General features: G+C 36.0%; 5 protein-coding genes across 7 annotated transcripts; 3 read left to right on the top strand and 2 right to left on the bottom strand.

Moving 5' to 3' along the window:
- Positions 1 to 93: 93 nt before the first annotated feature.
- Positions 94 to 2,958, top strand: LOC111592630 (double-strand-break repair protein rad21 homolog). 2 transcript variants are annotated; one of them, XR_003944157.1, is made up of 2 exons: positions 94 to 2,694; positions 2,765 to 2,958. XR_003944157.1 is itself a non-coding variant. In XM_030223242.1 (1 exon), the coding sequence occupies exon 1, from the start codon at positions 181 to 183 to the stop codon at positions 2,359 to 2,361; it is 2,181 nt and encodes a 726-aa protein (XP_030079102.1). In that variant the 5' UTR covers positions 94 to 180; the 3' UTR covers positions 2,362 to 2,723. The 2 variants fall into 2 exon arrangements, 1 of the variants encoding a protein (XP_030079102.1); XM_030223242.1 differs by lacking the exon at positions 2,765 to 2,958 and having other exon boundaries at positions 94 to 2,723.
- Positions 2,959 to 3,028: 70 nt separating this feature from the next.
- LOC111592631 (probable transcriptional regulatory protein Pmob_0807) lies at positions 3,029 to 4,284 on the bottom strand. Of its 2 annotated transcripts, none has more exons than XM_023304968.2 (4): positions 3,729 to 4,280; positions 3,479 to 3,653; positions 3,208 to 3,303; positions 3,029 to 3,148 (listed from the first exon to the last, which is right to left on the bottom strand). In XM_023304968.2, exons 1-4 carry the CDS (start codon positions 4,160 to 4,162, stop codon positions 3,044 to 3,046), a joined length of 810 nt encoding a protein of 269 aa, XP_023160736.2. In that variant the 5' UTR covers positions 4,163 to 4,280; the 3' UTR covers positions 3,029 to 3,043. The 2 variants fall into 2 exon arrangements, with proteins under 2 accessions (XP_023160736.2, XP_023160738.2); XM_023304970.2 differs by having other exon boundaries at positions 3,068 to 3,148; positions 3,208 to 3,292; positions 3,729 to 4,284.
- Positions 4,285 to 5,560: 1,276 nt separating this feature from the next.
- On the top strand, positions 5,561 to 6,336 carry LOC111592616 (N-alpha-acetyltransferase 20). Its single transcript, XM_023304951.2, has one exon. The coding sequence runs from the start codon at positions 5,651 to 5,653 to the stop codon at positions 6,263 to 6,265; it is 615 nt and encodes a 204-aa protein (XP_023160719.1). The 5' UTR covers positions 5,561 to 5,650; the 3' UTR covers positions 6,266 to 6,336.
- Positions 6,337 to 6,385: 49 nt separating this feature from the next.
- On the top strand, positions 6,386 to 6,937 carry LOC111592661 (N-alpha-acetyltransferase 20). The gene has a single exon (XM_023305013.2). It carries the CDS (start codon positions 6,386 to 6,388, stop codon positions 6,935 to 6,937), a length of 552 nt encoding a protein of 183 aa, XP_023160781.1.
- Positions 6,938 to 15,585: 8,648 nt separating this feature from the next.
- Positions 15,586 to 16,904, bottom strand: LOC111592642. Its single transcript, XM_023304988.2, has 2 exons — positions 16,807 to 16,904; positions 15,586 to 16,755 (listed from the first exon to the last, which is right to left on the bottom strand). Exons 1-2 carry the CDS (start codon positions 16,807 to 16,809, stop codon positions 16,093 to 16,095), a joined length of 666 nt encoding a protein of 221 aa, XP_023160756.1. The 5' UTR covers positions 16,810 to 16,904; the 3' UTR covers positions 15,586 to 16,092.
- Positions 16,905 to 17,218: the final 314 nt, after the last annotated feature.

Raw genomic sequence — 17,218 nt, 5'->3', positions numbered from 1 at the left:
ATTATGCACAAAAAATGTACACAAAGTTATTTATTCCACATTTTCAAGTATATGCAACTATCGATATTTCTTATCGGAAATTTATACCAGCATTTAGGTCGCCATGTTGTTTAGTAATTTGTGCGTCTCTGTTTTGTTTGTGTATTAAGACGATTGAAAGATTAAAACAAAAGTAAAAAAATGTTCTACGAACACATAATATTGGCCAAAAAAGGGCCGCTAGCCAGAATTTGGTTAGCAGCTCATTGGGATAAGAAAATTACAAAAGCTCACGTATTCGAAACAAATATAGAAAAATCTGTGGAAGGTATTTTACAGCCAAAAGTAAAATTGGCGCTACGTACCTCAGGCCATTTACTGCTTGGAGTTGTGCGAATATACTCAAGGAAAGCAAAATATCTATTGGCGGATTGCAATGAGGCATTTGTTAAAATCAAAATGGCATTCAGGCCAGGAATGGTGGACTTACCTGAAGGCCATAGAGAAGCTAATGTTAATGCCATTACGCTGCCCGAAGTGTTCCACGATTTTGACACAGCTTTACCCGAACTTAATGATATTGATATTGAGGCCCAGTTCTCTGTCAACCAGTCTCGAGCAGATGAAATAACTATGCGAGAAGATTATGGAAGTTTGTCGCTGTCCCTGCAGGACGACGGCTTTGGTGACATTGGATTTGAGGCGGACACACCTGAAATGATGCGTGGCCCATTGTCAGCAAATATAAATGATCAGCTTTTCGATGACGATGTTCTCACAAATGTCGTTGAACCAAATGATCCAAACATTACGTTAACACAGTCCGAAATGCCAAGTGATCGACTGGATGGCGATGGCTTTGGCGACTCCTTTGGACAACCAGCATTATTCGAAGATGATCTATTTGGCGAGCCCCCGCAAACAGTTGGCATTAATACAGCAATTAATGAACCCAACAATCCGCCAGATTATTCGGATGATGATGGTATCGACAATTTTAACAACCCTCCATCGCCGGCATCTTCCTGTGCCGACTCGGTTCACGACGACAAAGAGGATAACTTTCAGGCAAAAGATCATAGTTTTAATGAAGACGTCAATGCAGCTAGTGGGGATGCAGCATTAAATGATCTTACTCTGGTACAAAATGACGACGAGGGATTTGCTCTAGCGCCCATTGATGCAACTACTTATAAGGGTGCCACAAAAGCCAAGCGCAAGCGGAAGCTTATTATTGATGAAATCAAAAATATATCGGGAGAGGAAATGAAAGCTCAACTTGCAGATACATCCGATATACTAACGACACTCGATCTGGCCCCACCCACAAAGAGATTGATGTATTGGAAAGAAACGGGTGGTGTGGAAAAGTTGTTTGCTCTGCCCTCTCGGACAATCCCCGCCAGAGTACTACTTAATAACTATAATCGGCAATTACTTTCACACTCAACGCCCCTGGAGGACTTCTCAGCTATTGCCCCCATGGACGTTCTGGCCTTGGAATTGTACGCACAGGAAGGCGAGAGCTCAGTTATAATTGTAAACAAAAAGGGACGTAAGCGTAAGAATGATGCCTCTGCAAGTTTAGCTGCTGATCAAAGTGCAGATAATAATACACTGACTCAGAGCTTGGCAGCGCCCGAAATGATTCGTGAGCAGGAGAAATCGCTGGGCGTTTCGGCTGTATCGTTAGATATTACCACAAAAGAGCACGAAAGCATTGGACCACAAAATGAGGCAGCGATCTTTGAGAATATGCGTAGTCCTGCTCTGCTATCATTCAATGACATGGAGAACTTCTCAAATCTCAATGAACTACCCTTGACACCGCGTGATGGTCACCAAGATATGGGAGATGATTTCCATCACGGCGACCTAACACCTGCTGGATTAGAGCATGGCCAGATGACACCACACCATGGAGGAATTGGAGACATTGATTGTATGCCAAACCTGCCACCGGACCAAGTCAGCTCGATATTCAATGAGACAGAAGGAAGAAATATCTCCGCTGGCAACAACTTCAATAAGTCATGCGATATTTCAACAGATTGGAATGACTACGATTTTCCACCTTCAGTGGGCATTCCGAATGCCACAGCCGAGGAACAAATGGAAAATGAAACAGATGAGCAATTCGAGGAGCGAGTCCTGAACAAACGAGCCGCGCAGCTTTTCCTTGATGTCAGAGTTCACTTTAATAACAATGATCATCTAACACTCTCGCAGCTAACAGTACGAAACTCAAGGAAACAGGCTGCTCAGAAGTTCTACTCGCTGCTGGTATTGAAAAAGTTCAAAGCTCTGCATATAACGCAATCCGCGCCATATGCCGATATAACGGTAACGCGTGGTCCTCTGTTCGACAATCCCAAATTGTAAAGCCTGCCTGCATGATGTTTGAGCAGTGAGAATCCAAAATAAAAATTGTAAGAAAAACCCGTTATGATTATATGCAAGATTTCTAATTAAGTTAAAGAAGTTTTTTAAATGCAATTAATCGTAATGTTGTAAAAGTATTGCTGCATTAATTATATGATTTACAACCAGTTCATTTAAATTATTTACAAATAATTAAACTCTTTTAGGAATTTTCAAACGAGTGTTAAACATTTTGTAGTAGTATTTAAATATTTTTGTCGGCTATATAGATTTTTCTAATTCGCGTTTTCGGTTAGACAATCTAGGCTTTCAGCTGCTGAACCTCTACAAATTGTAAGTCTACGCAAAACCATATTCGTATCGAAATCAAATGCAAACAACTAATTTCTAATTTTTGAAATAGGTTGGATCTTATTCAGGGAACTTCAAGTTAAATAACTGTTAATGAGAGACAAGCAAGGAAAGACTCCCATTACCGCATTGTAAAGAGCATTTGATATAAGAGATTTCGTAGTATAAATGTTGTTCCATTGTAACCAGTAGGCCGAGCACATTTGAAATAGTTTGTAATTTTATAAAATATTTATTCACATCTTTACATACATGTAATTTGAAACATAGATTATTTGCAAGTTATGTACAATAAATATTACTATATAAATATATTGCTAAATACATTACTTTATTCAACGTTATCATAGATGTCTTCTAGACCAGGAACATCTCGTAGTTTCTGTACAAATACAGTGTATGCCTTCTTTTCGTCTGCATCCAGCTGTACAAGACTCTGAAATATCACTCAAATTATTATCATATATCATAAAAGATGTGCGAGAGTCTACTTACATGTGGTGTGAATACATGCTCGCTGTTTTCGATCGAATAACCATTTTGCTCTAAAGTCTTGCTGAGGCCAGTCAAATGAATCGGACTGCAAATGAACTAATCAGATTTATCTATTAATATTATCTATTTATCTATTATTAATTAATTAAGATTATTTCTAGATATAAGCCCGAACCCTACAACCTGTAGATGGGAATTAGAACCTGTCGCAATTAGCTTCGATCAGATATCCCATCTACGTGCTGATTAGTTATCTGCCTTGACTACTAACATTTACTGCAGCAGTGGTAACATCCACAATTTCAACATCTTCAGCACCTAATTGGATTGCGTCTTCAGTGACCTTCTCCTCTAAGCTGTTTTCAGTAGTGGATAACGGTGACGTATAACGAGCTTCTATAAGTCCAAAGTCTTCAAACATATGGCTCACATCTATGAATTCAGCTCTGCAATAGATTTCTGACTTAAGTAAGGTTTTATATTTATATTAAACTCTTCTTTATATCAGTTAATACACTTACCCAGATTTTTTAATCATTGGTGTAACATCCATTTTAACCATAGGCAGATTATCGCTATATATGCTGCAAACCATGTAAACTTTTCTTCTAAATCTTATATCAAAGCGATGTTTTTTCAGCTGTGCTTTGCTAAGCTGGCATTTCTTAATTGTATTTTGAATTGTTCCCATTGGCATATTTCTCTTCAATGCATTTTCTATTTCCGATCGTAAAAGTGTATTCACAGCAGGATCGGCCGATTTTCCTTCCTGTACAGCCAGCCGCAGTTGTCTGGAAATCTTTGTGAAAAGAGCTGCTCGTAATCCATCTTTCTGCGCTTTAATATGCTTAATATTGGCCCATTTTGAATGTCCAGCCATGCGACGTACGGACTGGACGTCATTAAAATTTGGTCTAATATTTTGAAATCCAATTCGGCTAAAATGTCGTAACATTTTTGTGTTATGGTGTATTGTGTGCTAAGCAGTACAAATACATGCGGCTCGACACTATCGAACTGGCATATATCGATATCAGAAATATTAAGTAACAAAACAATTATGCTTATTAGACAGCTATCGATAGGAGCTAATATACTAAGTGTACACTACTGCGCAAAGCTAAAGAAAGATGAAGAAAGTTGTTTTGACTCGATTTCAATTGTCGAAAACACATTTTTTGGCTGATTAGTTAAATATTGAATTAATATAACATTTTTTGGTGATCGTGTGTCCTTACTTAAAATTTTATATTATTTTAATGTAACTAATTGAAAATTTAAAAGGCGTCTGCTTGTAGAGTAGATAGCAGTAAGCTTTTGTCTGCTAGCATAAGCAACTGCTTGCCTGGGCTCTGTATACAGGCGCAGCCAACTTCAATTCCGTTTAAAATAGCGGTAAGCTCGTTGGGTGCCGAAAATGGTTGTTCAGCTTAATCTTTATTTTTCGGCAAGTAAATGTTATGTAAAATACGATATATATGTAGACGCTTTCATATGAGCCGTGCATTGTCAGATATGTAAGCATAAATTGTGTTTCTGAATTAAATATATATTTGAAGCTGATAAAAAGAAGTAGCAGTGATTTGCTGTTTGAAAAAGTTTACTTCATTCATAATAGCATATCAATAAAAACGGAGTTCTTCAAATAACGTTCAACTAACAAACACTTACATCCACTATATATGAAAACCAAAGAAATATGCATTACTCTAATTTAAGTGAATTCCAATTAATTCGACTGTTAACTTCTGCAGGACGTTCTTTTGCACTCTCAGTTAGTTAGTAAAGTCCAAAAGCGTTCAGCCATAAGCCAGAATGCAATTTTTTGGTACAATCTCCGTCTATCCATTATCCTCCTTGCCGTCAATGTGAACTGACTCTATAGTATATATCGGACATAATATAATAATATAATATAATAATTATATATATTATATATTATATATATTATAATATAATAATTATACACATTTACGAGTTGCAAGAATATATTGGTTTCGTTCAAATTGTTGTAAAATATATAACATATTTTCATTTAAATTTATTTAAATCGCATCTAACAATTCATATTACAAATATAAGCAGTTCTCTTTAAAGAGGCCTATTCTCCACTTTCCTACTTACTAGTCTTGACTGGAATATCAATAGAATAAGCCATAGCTCTTTGAATATATAGATTTGATATAGAAGCAAGCCGCACTTCTCTTAAATCATTTTTTTTCGCGGTATCCGAGTCTCGAATACTGATAGCAGAGGGGGCTTATAATGCACTTTTCTATTATTAGTTGAGCAATGTATTACTTTCTGCTATTTGAATCCTGATTTTGGTTTCCCTTGAGCAAGCATAACTGGCTACGAACAAACACTCATCAGTTAATTTTGCGACACATTTTTAGTATAGAAACAACTCTTCGAATTTAGATAAAAAGCAGATGCTGGCAATATGACTGCAGTACGTGAACTTGCATTCGATGATCTGTTCAAATTCAACAGGATTATCTTTGATCCTCTGACCGAAGTCTATTCAATCTCTTTCTTTGTGTCCAGACTAATTGAGTTTCCCATGCTGGCTAAAGTCGCCGTTGCTCCCAACGAGCAGTTGATGGGTTTTGCAATGGGAACTCGCATCATCAATGAGGATGTTGTTGGAGATGGTAACGACTCACGTGTGATGGGCAGCCATGGTCACGTCAGCGTCGTGTCCATTGACAGCGATTTCCGACGATTAGGTCTCGGCACGTTATTGATGGACGGCTTGAAAGCCAAAATGGAGGTAGACGGGGACTGGTATGTCGATCTATTCGTGCGCTGCAAGAATCAGAACGCCATTAAGTTTTATGAGCTACTGGGCTATGTAAAGTATTGCTTTCTATCCAAATACTATGTCGATGATTATGGGTATGAAATGCGCTTGCCGCTCTCACAGGATGTTGAGGGTGTCTGCCTCAAGAGGAAGGTCAATGTTATCGAGGGATTTTATAGCGCTGGGCAGGAGATGTTGCAGCTGGTGAGAGTGGTGATGGATCGGCTAAAGAATGCCATTATGAACATGCTTTGAGAATGTTGTCAAATCGTTTTGAATGTGAGCCATAAGCATAAATAGTTAGTAAACAACACTCACTTGCCATGATCTAAATCTATTTGTTTAAGATACAGATTACCTTATTCCGATATCATCATGAGTTGTCTGCGGGAGATGCATCTCGATGATCTGTTTAAATTTAATACGTTAGTCTTCGATCCATTCACAGAGGTCTATCGCCTCAGCTTCTTTATGCGCCATCTCGCCCAGTGGCCCGAACTGGCGGTGGCTGCCATAACACCCCATGGCCAGTTGGCTGGTTTCATTTTTGGCAAGTTCCAGCCCGGCATGGATGACACTGACATGCATGGCCACGTGTGTGCATTGACCGTCGAAATGCACTTTCGTCGCTTAGGTGTCGCCTCGCTCCTCATGAACCACTTTGCACAAATGCTGGACTACAAGAATGCCTGGTATGTGGATCTGTATTTGCGGTGCAGTAATGAGAGTGCCTACAAGCTCTACTGCTCTCTGGGCTACTGTCTGCGCCGTGTCTTGCTAGAGTACTATCCGGGCGATCCCGACGAGGATGCCTACGATATGCGGAAGCCACTGGCCATAGACGTGCAGCAGACGTCTTTGCTGCATGCCAGCAGGCAGGCGGTGCACCTGCCCAGCGACGAGGAAAGCGACGATGACTACAATTAGGGCGTGTCGAGGGCGGCATATGATTGTTATTAGCTTTTGTCTCTCTCGCTCTGCTTTTGCCATTCACTCCTCGAGGTTCGACTAATTAAGTAAAATATTCAATTGCGCTATATTTAAATTTCCGCTGACGCACAAGAACTAAACTACAAATCTTAGATGTATCAATATATGTGTATATATATATGTATATATATGTATATATATATATATATGTATATATATATTTATTTGTATTTGTGTGTAGCTAAAATGTAGAGATACTTACGCGGTTTTTTATGCTTAACAAATTTAATTGCAAATACAAAAATAAAATAAGAAATCATTGAAACACTTGCGACGCGTCCGTTTCAATGGCCAAGGCCCATGCTACGCTTTTTTTTATTGGCTACATTTTTATTGCAAATGTTTTTTCTATTTTTTCCTTTGCTTTTCTTTATATATTCGACGCACAGCCGACAATTTGCATGTTCAAAACACGCGCAAATGATTTTTATAATTCGCGCAACTTCAAACGCATCAAATTATACCAGAAATTTCTTTCAGTGTCTGCTTTGTGTGTACTAATAATGTTCATGACATGTATTTAGTTTTCTCCCGTCCAAGCGATTTGTTTAAACATTTTGTTGTTGCTGCTGTTGCTGTATCTGTTAGTGACGAGTGCATTGAACTTATGTGATTTTCTGGGCTTAATTGCTTTTTCTTTAATGTGTTTTCATTCGATAGATTCTGCGTAAACATGATTTGTATTTGTTTTCCTTAATTCAAGTGTGGCTTTCTGTAAGCTAAAAATTAAATTAACATTGATCAAAATTTATCAATAACGTACAGACGGACATGGCTAGATCGACTCTGCCTGATAAAAATTAAAGAATTAAATCATATATTTTATAAAGAAAAATCTCAGAGCTTTTCCTAATTTCTGAATTTGTTTCCACTATAACTTTGATTGAATTATATATATTAAAAATAGTTTAAAGTTATTGCTTTGGCAGCCACAAGAAATGATTATGATTATGAGCTCAGGAGCAATTGCTGTATGTGTATTAAAAACATAAAAAGTTTGATATATTTTTTAAATTTGGATAAATTGAATATTTAGTATAAATATGTTATATACAATGTTTAATATATATTTCTAAATAATATATTGTGGAAGGTATAGCTTAAGAGTCAACTAATTAATGCTTTCTAAATTTAATTTTTTATACTCGTTCATAGAGTAAAAAAAATATACATTGCTTTTATTCATTATGAGGTGTGCAGTGCCCCTTTGGGCATCGATATGTAATCTAAATCTTATTTAATGTGGGTTGTACTACCAACTATATATATTCACAATTTAAGGTCCCTAGCACTGTTAGCGTTAAAACTAAATATAATTTTTCCAAAGCATTATGTAGTCAACGTTGGTTTGCCATGCCCTTAGTGGGTGTGGGCATATATTTTTGCGTTGATCTGTAGAAGATGGCAGGAGTAACTTACGCGCCAGATTTAGCTCTCGAAGTTCTAAAACTGTGGAGAATATATTCAAGTCGCTAGCTTCAGCGAGGCAGACAGATGAAGCGCTGCACATGGCCAGATCGACTCAGCTCAGAGTCGGCCACGCCTCCTTTTACCTTTGACATACATATTCGCAAAGCCATTAAGACCCTTATTACAATTGTCAATGGGCTCAGGATATAAAAATAGTATTTACATATGAAGAATGCAATGGGCACAATTATGAGTCTTAAGTAGCTGTCACTTCAATGAATGTCTTCTTCTTCTTCTACTTGTTATTGTTCAATGTTTGGACAACCGCGCCCATTTTATAGACAATCTGTCGGCCACTTGAAAGCCTCAAGTATTTCAAATACACTAAACTCGTAATTCAAACAAATCGTTTTACGCTCGTCTAATGAGGTTAATGTTCGAAGCTCGTTGACTCAGACCCAGTCGCTGTGCGCTTTTCCACAATCTATTTATACGATTTAATGGCGCATTTTGCACAAAAATAAAGTACAAGCCAATTTGAATACACATATGCAAAAGATATATAAATATATATATGTATATATAATCTATAATCAACGCATTAGCATTATTCATCGAGGAAAGTGCGCAATATGAAAAGCCAATTAGAGTCTTAGGCAGGTGGTCTAGACACTAACTACAGTTAATCTAATCGTATAGCTCATATACTATATACTATGTATATAAGATATATCTATGAGCAGATGTATACATTTTTAAACTAAGATGAATGCCGCAGACGTTGCATATTCTCCATCTGCCATCTATTGTGTTGGCTTGTCTGCTGGCTGGGCTTATGTTTGCTTCGATCTTATAGTATGTATATAGAGCTGATGCTTAAACATCTTCTAGTTTCCTCTTAATTTATGGGTGATTTATTATGATATATCCAAGCATGTGGCCGCCTTGCAGAAACCCTTGACTGGCCCAACCATTTGGTATCATTCACTTGGCTTTGATACTTGATTGCCAGCGCTGTGTGCATGATATTTGGCGGCTGTTGGTCTAAAGCTTTCCTTTACATATAGCACACGCACACAAATGGGCTCAATACATATATACTGATTTGACGCTTTGTCTATGTACTGAATGTTCAAACAGGCACGAGCTGCATGCGCCTATTTGTTTACATGTTTTCTTTTTGGCTTCTCGCTTTTTTGGCACCCGATCAATTTGACAAAAAACTAAAACATATTGCCTATGTACAACTTGAGCAGCAAATGGACACAGTCGCGGTCATCTTTATAAATACAATCTGAACAAACAGTTGGGAATTGATTCATAACTGCGACTCGCCACAAATTTCAGATCAAAAGGGAATACTTGGGCCTCATGAATGCATTGCACGTTCGGCGAGAAGCTATATCCGAGTCTAGCATAGTTCCTGTGGCTCTGGCAAACATTTGCGGTTCTCTGTATGCAACATAAGTACACATGAATAAAAAAATAAATAAATAAAAAGAAAAGTACAAACAAGCGAGCAGCGATCGCCCACTGGTTGCCGCTTGCTCAATTTTTCTTTTAAATAAACTCAAAATTCATAGAATTTTCCAAGCAGACGCACTTTACACACACAGCTGTCCGAGAATGGCCGAAATACACATCTATACATATATATATGTACATAAAGGAAAACCATTTCGAAATGTGATTTTTTCGGCTTTTCGGCCAAGAAAATTTCGTGTGCGAATTCAGTGCGACTTGGGCTGCTAACTTGAACGCGTTGCAAACGAGAAAAACATTCGAAATAGAAATCTTCAACTATAAACTAACATACACACATATATATATTTGTATATATATATATACATATATCTATCCATCTATCTAGCTAGCTGTCTATATAGCCGAGTGCGGTATATATAGATCTATTTGCTGAGTCTGCAGCACGGGCAAAAGTGAGCAATGCGTCGTCGTGCCGCGTTTTATTAATAGAAAATTACAAAATTCTTGCGCGAAAATTGTGAAAAAGGTTTTTCTTCACTGACTCTGCTAAAACCCCAAAGACCAGTCCTCTGAGACCTCTTCTATATGTGTATACTTAATATGCTATAAAAACTATTTGCTGAGTATGAGTGTGCGTGTGTGTGTGTGTGTGTGTGCGAGTGTGCGTGTATGTGTGCGCGTGTGAATGCGCGCTAATGCTTTTCCATTTAATGTTACATAAGAAAGCGTGATCTTTGTGCAAAAAAAAAAAAAACAAAAAACCCAAAAAATTATAGAAATTAAAAATTTATATGTATCTAAAAATTATATAAAATGAAAAACAATTGTTAAAGTTTTTTCATACATTTTCAGTGTTTTTATGTGCATAGATTGCATTTTCGCTGAGAAATCGTGCAATTAGGCAACAACAACGACCGCGACAACGATTTACTGCTGCCTCTGTGCGAAGTGAAAACTAAAATTTTAGTTTAAAAAGTAAAATAAAAACAAAACAGGAAACAAATAAAAATCACTATGAGTTCTGGGTAAGTTTAAAGCAATTTGAAAATAGTTTTTTTTGAATATTTTTTAATGTTCTCAGTACGCATTCTTAGTTTCTCCTCTTTGAATAGAGTTTACAAAAATCAGAAATGTTTGAGTTAAGATTTTATTAGCTATTATAAATTACTAATATTTTTTTTTTAATTTTTAAGCACAATTATAAATATATATTTTGTGGAATATGACTTTCATGTACAAAAATTTGTATAAATTTAAAACTTTTAGAGAAGTTAAATATCATTTCAGCTGCGAAAAATAAATATTTGTTTGGGTCTTTCCGAATATAATAAAATTAGTACTGAGAATTATAAGAATAAAGGCAAGTTTTTTTTTAATTATATAGTCGACAGTAATATGAATAAAAAGTCGTAAACAAAGATAAAGATTTTTTTTAATATTGACAAATTGATTCGATTCAAACATAATTCATGCGTTGATAATTGATTTAGAAAATTTTTTGTTGATAGATTTATGTATTTTAAATAAGTCAAATAATTCTGCTTATTTAAATTAAAATTTTAAATTTTAAATTTACCTTTTCTCCGAATTTTTAATATTTTGTCATATGGTGATATGAAATTATTATTGTTCTTCTCTTTGGTTCATAGAAAGATTTCAAATTCATTTTATTTTATTTTATTTATATTTAGCTAATTTGAAAATGTTTAAAGATTTCTCAACTTCTTCTTGTCTGAGGCGCAAGAGTCATACAGATGAGAGCAGCTGCTGCTGCCTTTGCCCAACTAATATTATACAAAAAAACCGGCATAAAATGTAAAAACTTGTGTTTCTTTTGTATTTTGCTGAAACATATATGTATAAAGCATATGTGCACGCATTTCTATATGCACGCTCATAAATAAATACATAGTATCTCTATATACATGTGAAATATATACACGAATGAGCCATACAATTAAGGTTCATATGAGTTTTGAAGGCCATCAATGGTGCACACCCACGCCCACGCCTACGCCCATGGTTGAGGGGGCGGTGATACTGTTGCCGTCGCCGTTGCTGTTGCCGTTGTCGTCGCTTGCGCCGCCAGCTCTTATTTTGGCAGCCCTCGGGACCGCACGCGCTTTCTGGCAGGCGACATTTTCATTTCGAGCTTTTTTCCCTCACGCGAATTAATTAATTAATTTTCCTATTTCTATTTATTCGAATGCTCTGCGTACTATTAAATTTAGCACACGTGTTGAAAATTTAGCTGTCAGCAGCAGCAGCAGCAGCAGCAACAGCAGCGGAAGTTTCGTGCCACGCACATAAAAAATTCTCAAAAAAAAAATACGAAAGGAAAACTTTTGAGATAGCCAAGAATTTGGCATAAAAATGCATTTATTTTTATTTAATTTTTTAGAGGTTTTTGTGAAAGAGTCGAAATTTATTTTCTGCATTTCTCTGATGTTGATGTTGATGTCCCGCACATAAATTCTCGACGACCGTCAAGAAATTGTTTTGCGAAAAATAACAACAAAAAGTTGAATATATATATACATATATTATGAAAATTGGGTCAAATTCGTGTACTAGAAAAACACTTTTTGCAAAAGAATGAAAAATGAAAATGTCGAAAAATCTGAACTAAAGGTGCAACGAAAATAACAACTAAAAAAACTTAAGTATATATTATATATATATTTAAAAAAAATTAATCAAAAATAATAATAAAAATAAAATAATAATTAAATAAAAAATATTTTAAAAAATCGCTATAGTTGACAATATTTTTTCATTGGTTTCTAGCTAATGTAAAAATATAATATATTTATACATTTTTAAATTCCCTAAAAACCTGTCCAAATATTGTTTATGTTTGCTATAATTTTAATACAATAAAAGCAAATAATGAATATTAATTATATTTATTATGTTAAAATGTTGAAATGTCTAATCAGAAAATGCAATTACTATATGATAGCTTAGTTAACTCTCGGTCTATAGACTAGCTTGCACTACAAAATATTATATACACATATATATATATATATACATACATACACAATAATGTACTTATATACTAATTTTCAGATATCTAGATTCGAGAGAGAGAGTCTAACTTAATATTTAAAATGTGTAGAATTTCTCTTAGCATTATTTAGCATGACTTCAATTTCATTATACCATAATTATAATTTATACACATATTATAGTCGAACTTTCATTAATCAAAATCATCTTGTAAGCAATTATAATGGTTAGCGAAAGATTTGCATATATTTTAAGCTCTTCGTCTTAGCCATGACTTTCATATTTGAACTTGTAAACGTCGTAAACACAAAATGGGAAACGCGTAAAAATTCATCAATTCGTGCGAACTTGAACTAAGTCGATATATTATATACGAAGCTCGCGATAAGTGTACTTGATCCGTGTATGTTTTTATGTTTTCGAAGGTGTTTTTTACGATGATGTTTTTGATGCATTGCTTTGATTTCTGTCGGCGACAATTATTTTGACACTTCTTTCGCTCGCTCGCTGCTATTGTGAGTTACGTAAATCGGGTGTGAATTTATTTACTTTACGCATTTTTGCATACAAAATTTTAAGTGGGATTTCTCGCTGTTGTTGTGGATTTGCACCTGAGTTCAAGAGTTTGTGAAATGACCGTGAATTATGTATCCACAAAATGTAAAAATAAACAGAAGGCAAATATAATCGAAAAAGGCAAACATCAGGGCTGCAAAATTCCCAAAAGTAAAAGAAAAATTTGTTGCTGACCTAAGTTACAATTTGCACGAAGTCTTTGCTGGTGGCTGGGTTCATATAAAACAATCCGAATTTCCTATAAATACCATATTTTTATTTCAATTTGATCAGATAAATGTATTTGATTTCTACTCTGTAGCTCAGGTTTTGCGTGAAATAATTTTCCGTGATTTGATTTCAGCTTTCTTTCATAATTAATCTAGTATTTGCATTTTTCCAAATATTGCTACAATTTTTCACAGAGCTGAACAATTTGTTTACGACTGAGAAATGAAAAGGCGCTGGCGAGGCGGGGCCAGCTACTTGGCTGACTGTCCGCCTCTTGCGTGCCCCGGCCGCATGTGGCCAATGTTGGGAAATTTATTTGAAAACACAAAAAGCGTTCGTATCGGAGTTGAAGAAGAAATATAAGCGCATTTTATTGTGCAACAGGCTTACAACTGCAACTTCGGCTTCAACTTGGACTTGGACTTGCACTTGGAGTTGAAGTTGGACTCGAAGTTGGAGCTGGAGCTGGGCGCAGAGTTTACTTTCACTTGAGTCGCGCCGCTGGTGACCCGACAGATTAATATAAATAATTATGATTCCAGCCGGGCAACCGGGCTGTCTGATGTGCTCGTGTCATGCAATCAACGCAGAGTCCAGACCAGGCTCCAATGACAAATGAAAAACGGGTTCCACGCCACAGAGGCCGACGCAGCCAAAGAAAGCGACCATATGCCACATGATGAATGGCTCCTGTGCGTCGCATTCAATTGCCGATTTTCAAATTGTCTTTTACTGTTTTGCTTTTATATTTAATATATAATGGAATATTTCATTTCAAGGTCGCACATGATTCACATAACAAATTACAATGCGCTGGGCATTGGCCCTAAGCTCAACTCTTAAAATTTGCTCGTGTTGTTTTTATTAGTTTTCCTCCCCTTCTCCTGCTCTGAATGCTTGCGGGGGCGTCTATTTAAACAGTTTTTTATCGCCTTCCATTCAACGCAGTTTTTCACTTTTTGCTTTTTCCTAAGGCTTTTTCTTTCTGTTGTATTTTTGGCAAATGGCGCATAAATTTTAATTTCGTTTTATTTTTTTGTTTTGTTTTTTTGCTAATTAATTAGTTGTCATAAAATTGAATGTTTATTTATGTATTTAGTATTTATGTAAGTTGTGATTGGAACTATTGAATATTTGATATTATATATATATATATATATATATATATATATATATATATATATATATATATATATATATATATATATATATATATATATATATTTAATATAAATAAACCTTTTATTATGTTTATATATAAGTAACGAATTATTTTGGATTTGAGACTCTTTATATTTATCTCAGCTATAGATTTGACATTAGACTTTCAACTAAAATGATGTATAATGTACATATGTATGTATGTTTGTTACATATTAAATTTTTAATATTATTAATTAATATTACATATTAAAATTATGTAAAACAACTAAGAAATCACTAGTGGGGAGTGCCTGACTGGGAGATATCCAGAACAACGGCTGCTTACTCTGTATCTATTCATAGACAAAATACATTGATTTACTTTAGGACATTACATTGGTAAATATGTATTCACTTAAGCATCAAAAACTGCCAATTTATAATCTTTAATGATATAATGTTCCCCTCACAAGCATCTTACATATTTTTCAACGATTAATATGTCAGTTTGAAAAGATTATTAAATATTATCTGCCAAAAATATATATAGCAAAAAAGATATATTTTATATAATGACGTTCAAGTTTACCCATTGGACTCAGCCCGTTTGAAATATAGACGTTCATCACAGAGTATCTGTAGAAACTTTGTATGTCTCTTAGGTAAATACTAAGCGATTTCTTCTTACGTACATAATAAAATTTGTTTTCTTTTATGTTTGTTTATTTTCAAGTTACGAAGAGTTACACAACATATTTATTTTTATGTGCCAGTTGCAGTTACCAAGTTGGCAAGAATTCATTCAACCTCATTATAAATTTAAAAATGAATCAAGTACAATAATAAGTAGCAAAATTTGTTGGGGAAAAACTGTTGGGAAAGAGAGAAAAATTATTTTCACCTAATTACAAGATTTACTCCGACCACAGTCAATATCAATGGCCATTCAATTAGGTGGCCTTTGTTGATTGATTGTTGAGCCAGTTGTCCAGAGGCGTGTTGCAGTTGGAAGTGTTTGGTATCTATCTGGTGTCTGGCTGTGTGACCCACTTTTCGGCGGGCCAAGAAATTATTGAATGAATAAGTTGAAACCGTTTTCTGACAGCTGAGCAACGTTCCATTCAATAACAACAACAACAACATCAACGAATTATTGACAGGCACTCAGGCCACACGAGTGCGTCAATGGATTCGATAGTTTTTGTTTTTTTTTTTGGGGGCTGTGGGCCAGCTGTTTGGCATCCAACTGCGATGAGTCACTGAGTGGCCTGCCACAGAGCCTCCTCTTGCGGATCATCCTCCACTTCGAACAGATTCGGCTCACCGTGCAGCACCACCTTGAACTGAAGCTTGCAGCGATCGCCGGTGGTGCAGTGCTCCCACACGTCCGTTGCCGTGTAGATCAAGTAGTCCATGTTGCTGTGGAGCAGCTCCTCGCTGTCCAGCAACGGCGCGTCCAAGAAATTACGCAGACAACGCAAGCCCCGCACCTCACGTCCCTCCACGCCATGCAGCAAGCTTACATGGGCGCTCACCTTACGAGAGGCCACAGGACTTATCAGATAGAGCACGTACATCTGCTCCAGATTGGGAGCCGGTGGACTGACGTAGAGCATAAGTATTATGGGCAGATGATGGACGAGCTGCAGCTCCGGTCCAATGGGACGGCTGCGGTTGGCATTGTTGGAGCCGGCATACGCAATGACACCCACGACGTGATTGCAGCCAGGCGTCAGCTTGGCTAAGTCCAGGTCGTACACCGTGTGCCACTCGGAGCCAATCTCCAACATCGAGTCCTCGGGCCGATGGCGCATTAGCAAATGTGCCAGCAGCTCCTGAGGCGTCAACTGAGAATGACAGCCTTTCACAGGACATTTTGCAGGTATGCCGTCAAAGAGGTCCAAGTGTGCAAACGCATTCTACAATTAGACACTCAACTAAATGGTTTGCTTGCCATAATTGTAACTTACCATAATTATGGGACGCCTTTAAATTCAATATTCATAAATTGTGAAAAGTTAATGACTTTCAATTTTTTGGTTTCTTGTAGCCAAATTGATAACTTGACTTGAGTCCATTTGACAGCAGAATCGAAGGATTTTTGACATTTGATGCAGCCCTAAAACATGATTTAAAATCGATTATTTGAAATTTTGAATATAGAAAGGTTGTTAGGACATTAACTCTTTTATATCTATATATATTAAGATTTTTAAATAACTATATTTAAATCATTGACAACATTTATAAATCTACTAGGGCTAGGTCTGAAGCGCGATTATACCTTCAGTATAGACAAAAGCAGGCTTTACATACAGAGATTGTTAAGATATAAATGCTTAAAAATCGGTTTGAAAAATACTCATAAAATTTGATTTAGTT

The sequence above is a fragment of the Drosophila hydei genome, unplaced genomic scaffold, assembly GCF_003285905.1.
Source record: "Drosophila hydei strain 15085-1641.00,03,60 unplaced genomic scaffold, DhydRS2 tig00000149-arrow-pilon, whole genome shotgun sequence".
NCBI classification, from domain to species: Eukaryota; Metazoa; Arthropoda; class Insecta; order Diptera; family Drosophilidae; genus Drosophila; species Drosophila hydei.
This window is presented reverse-complemented; position numbering and strand designations above follow the sequence as displayed.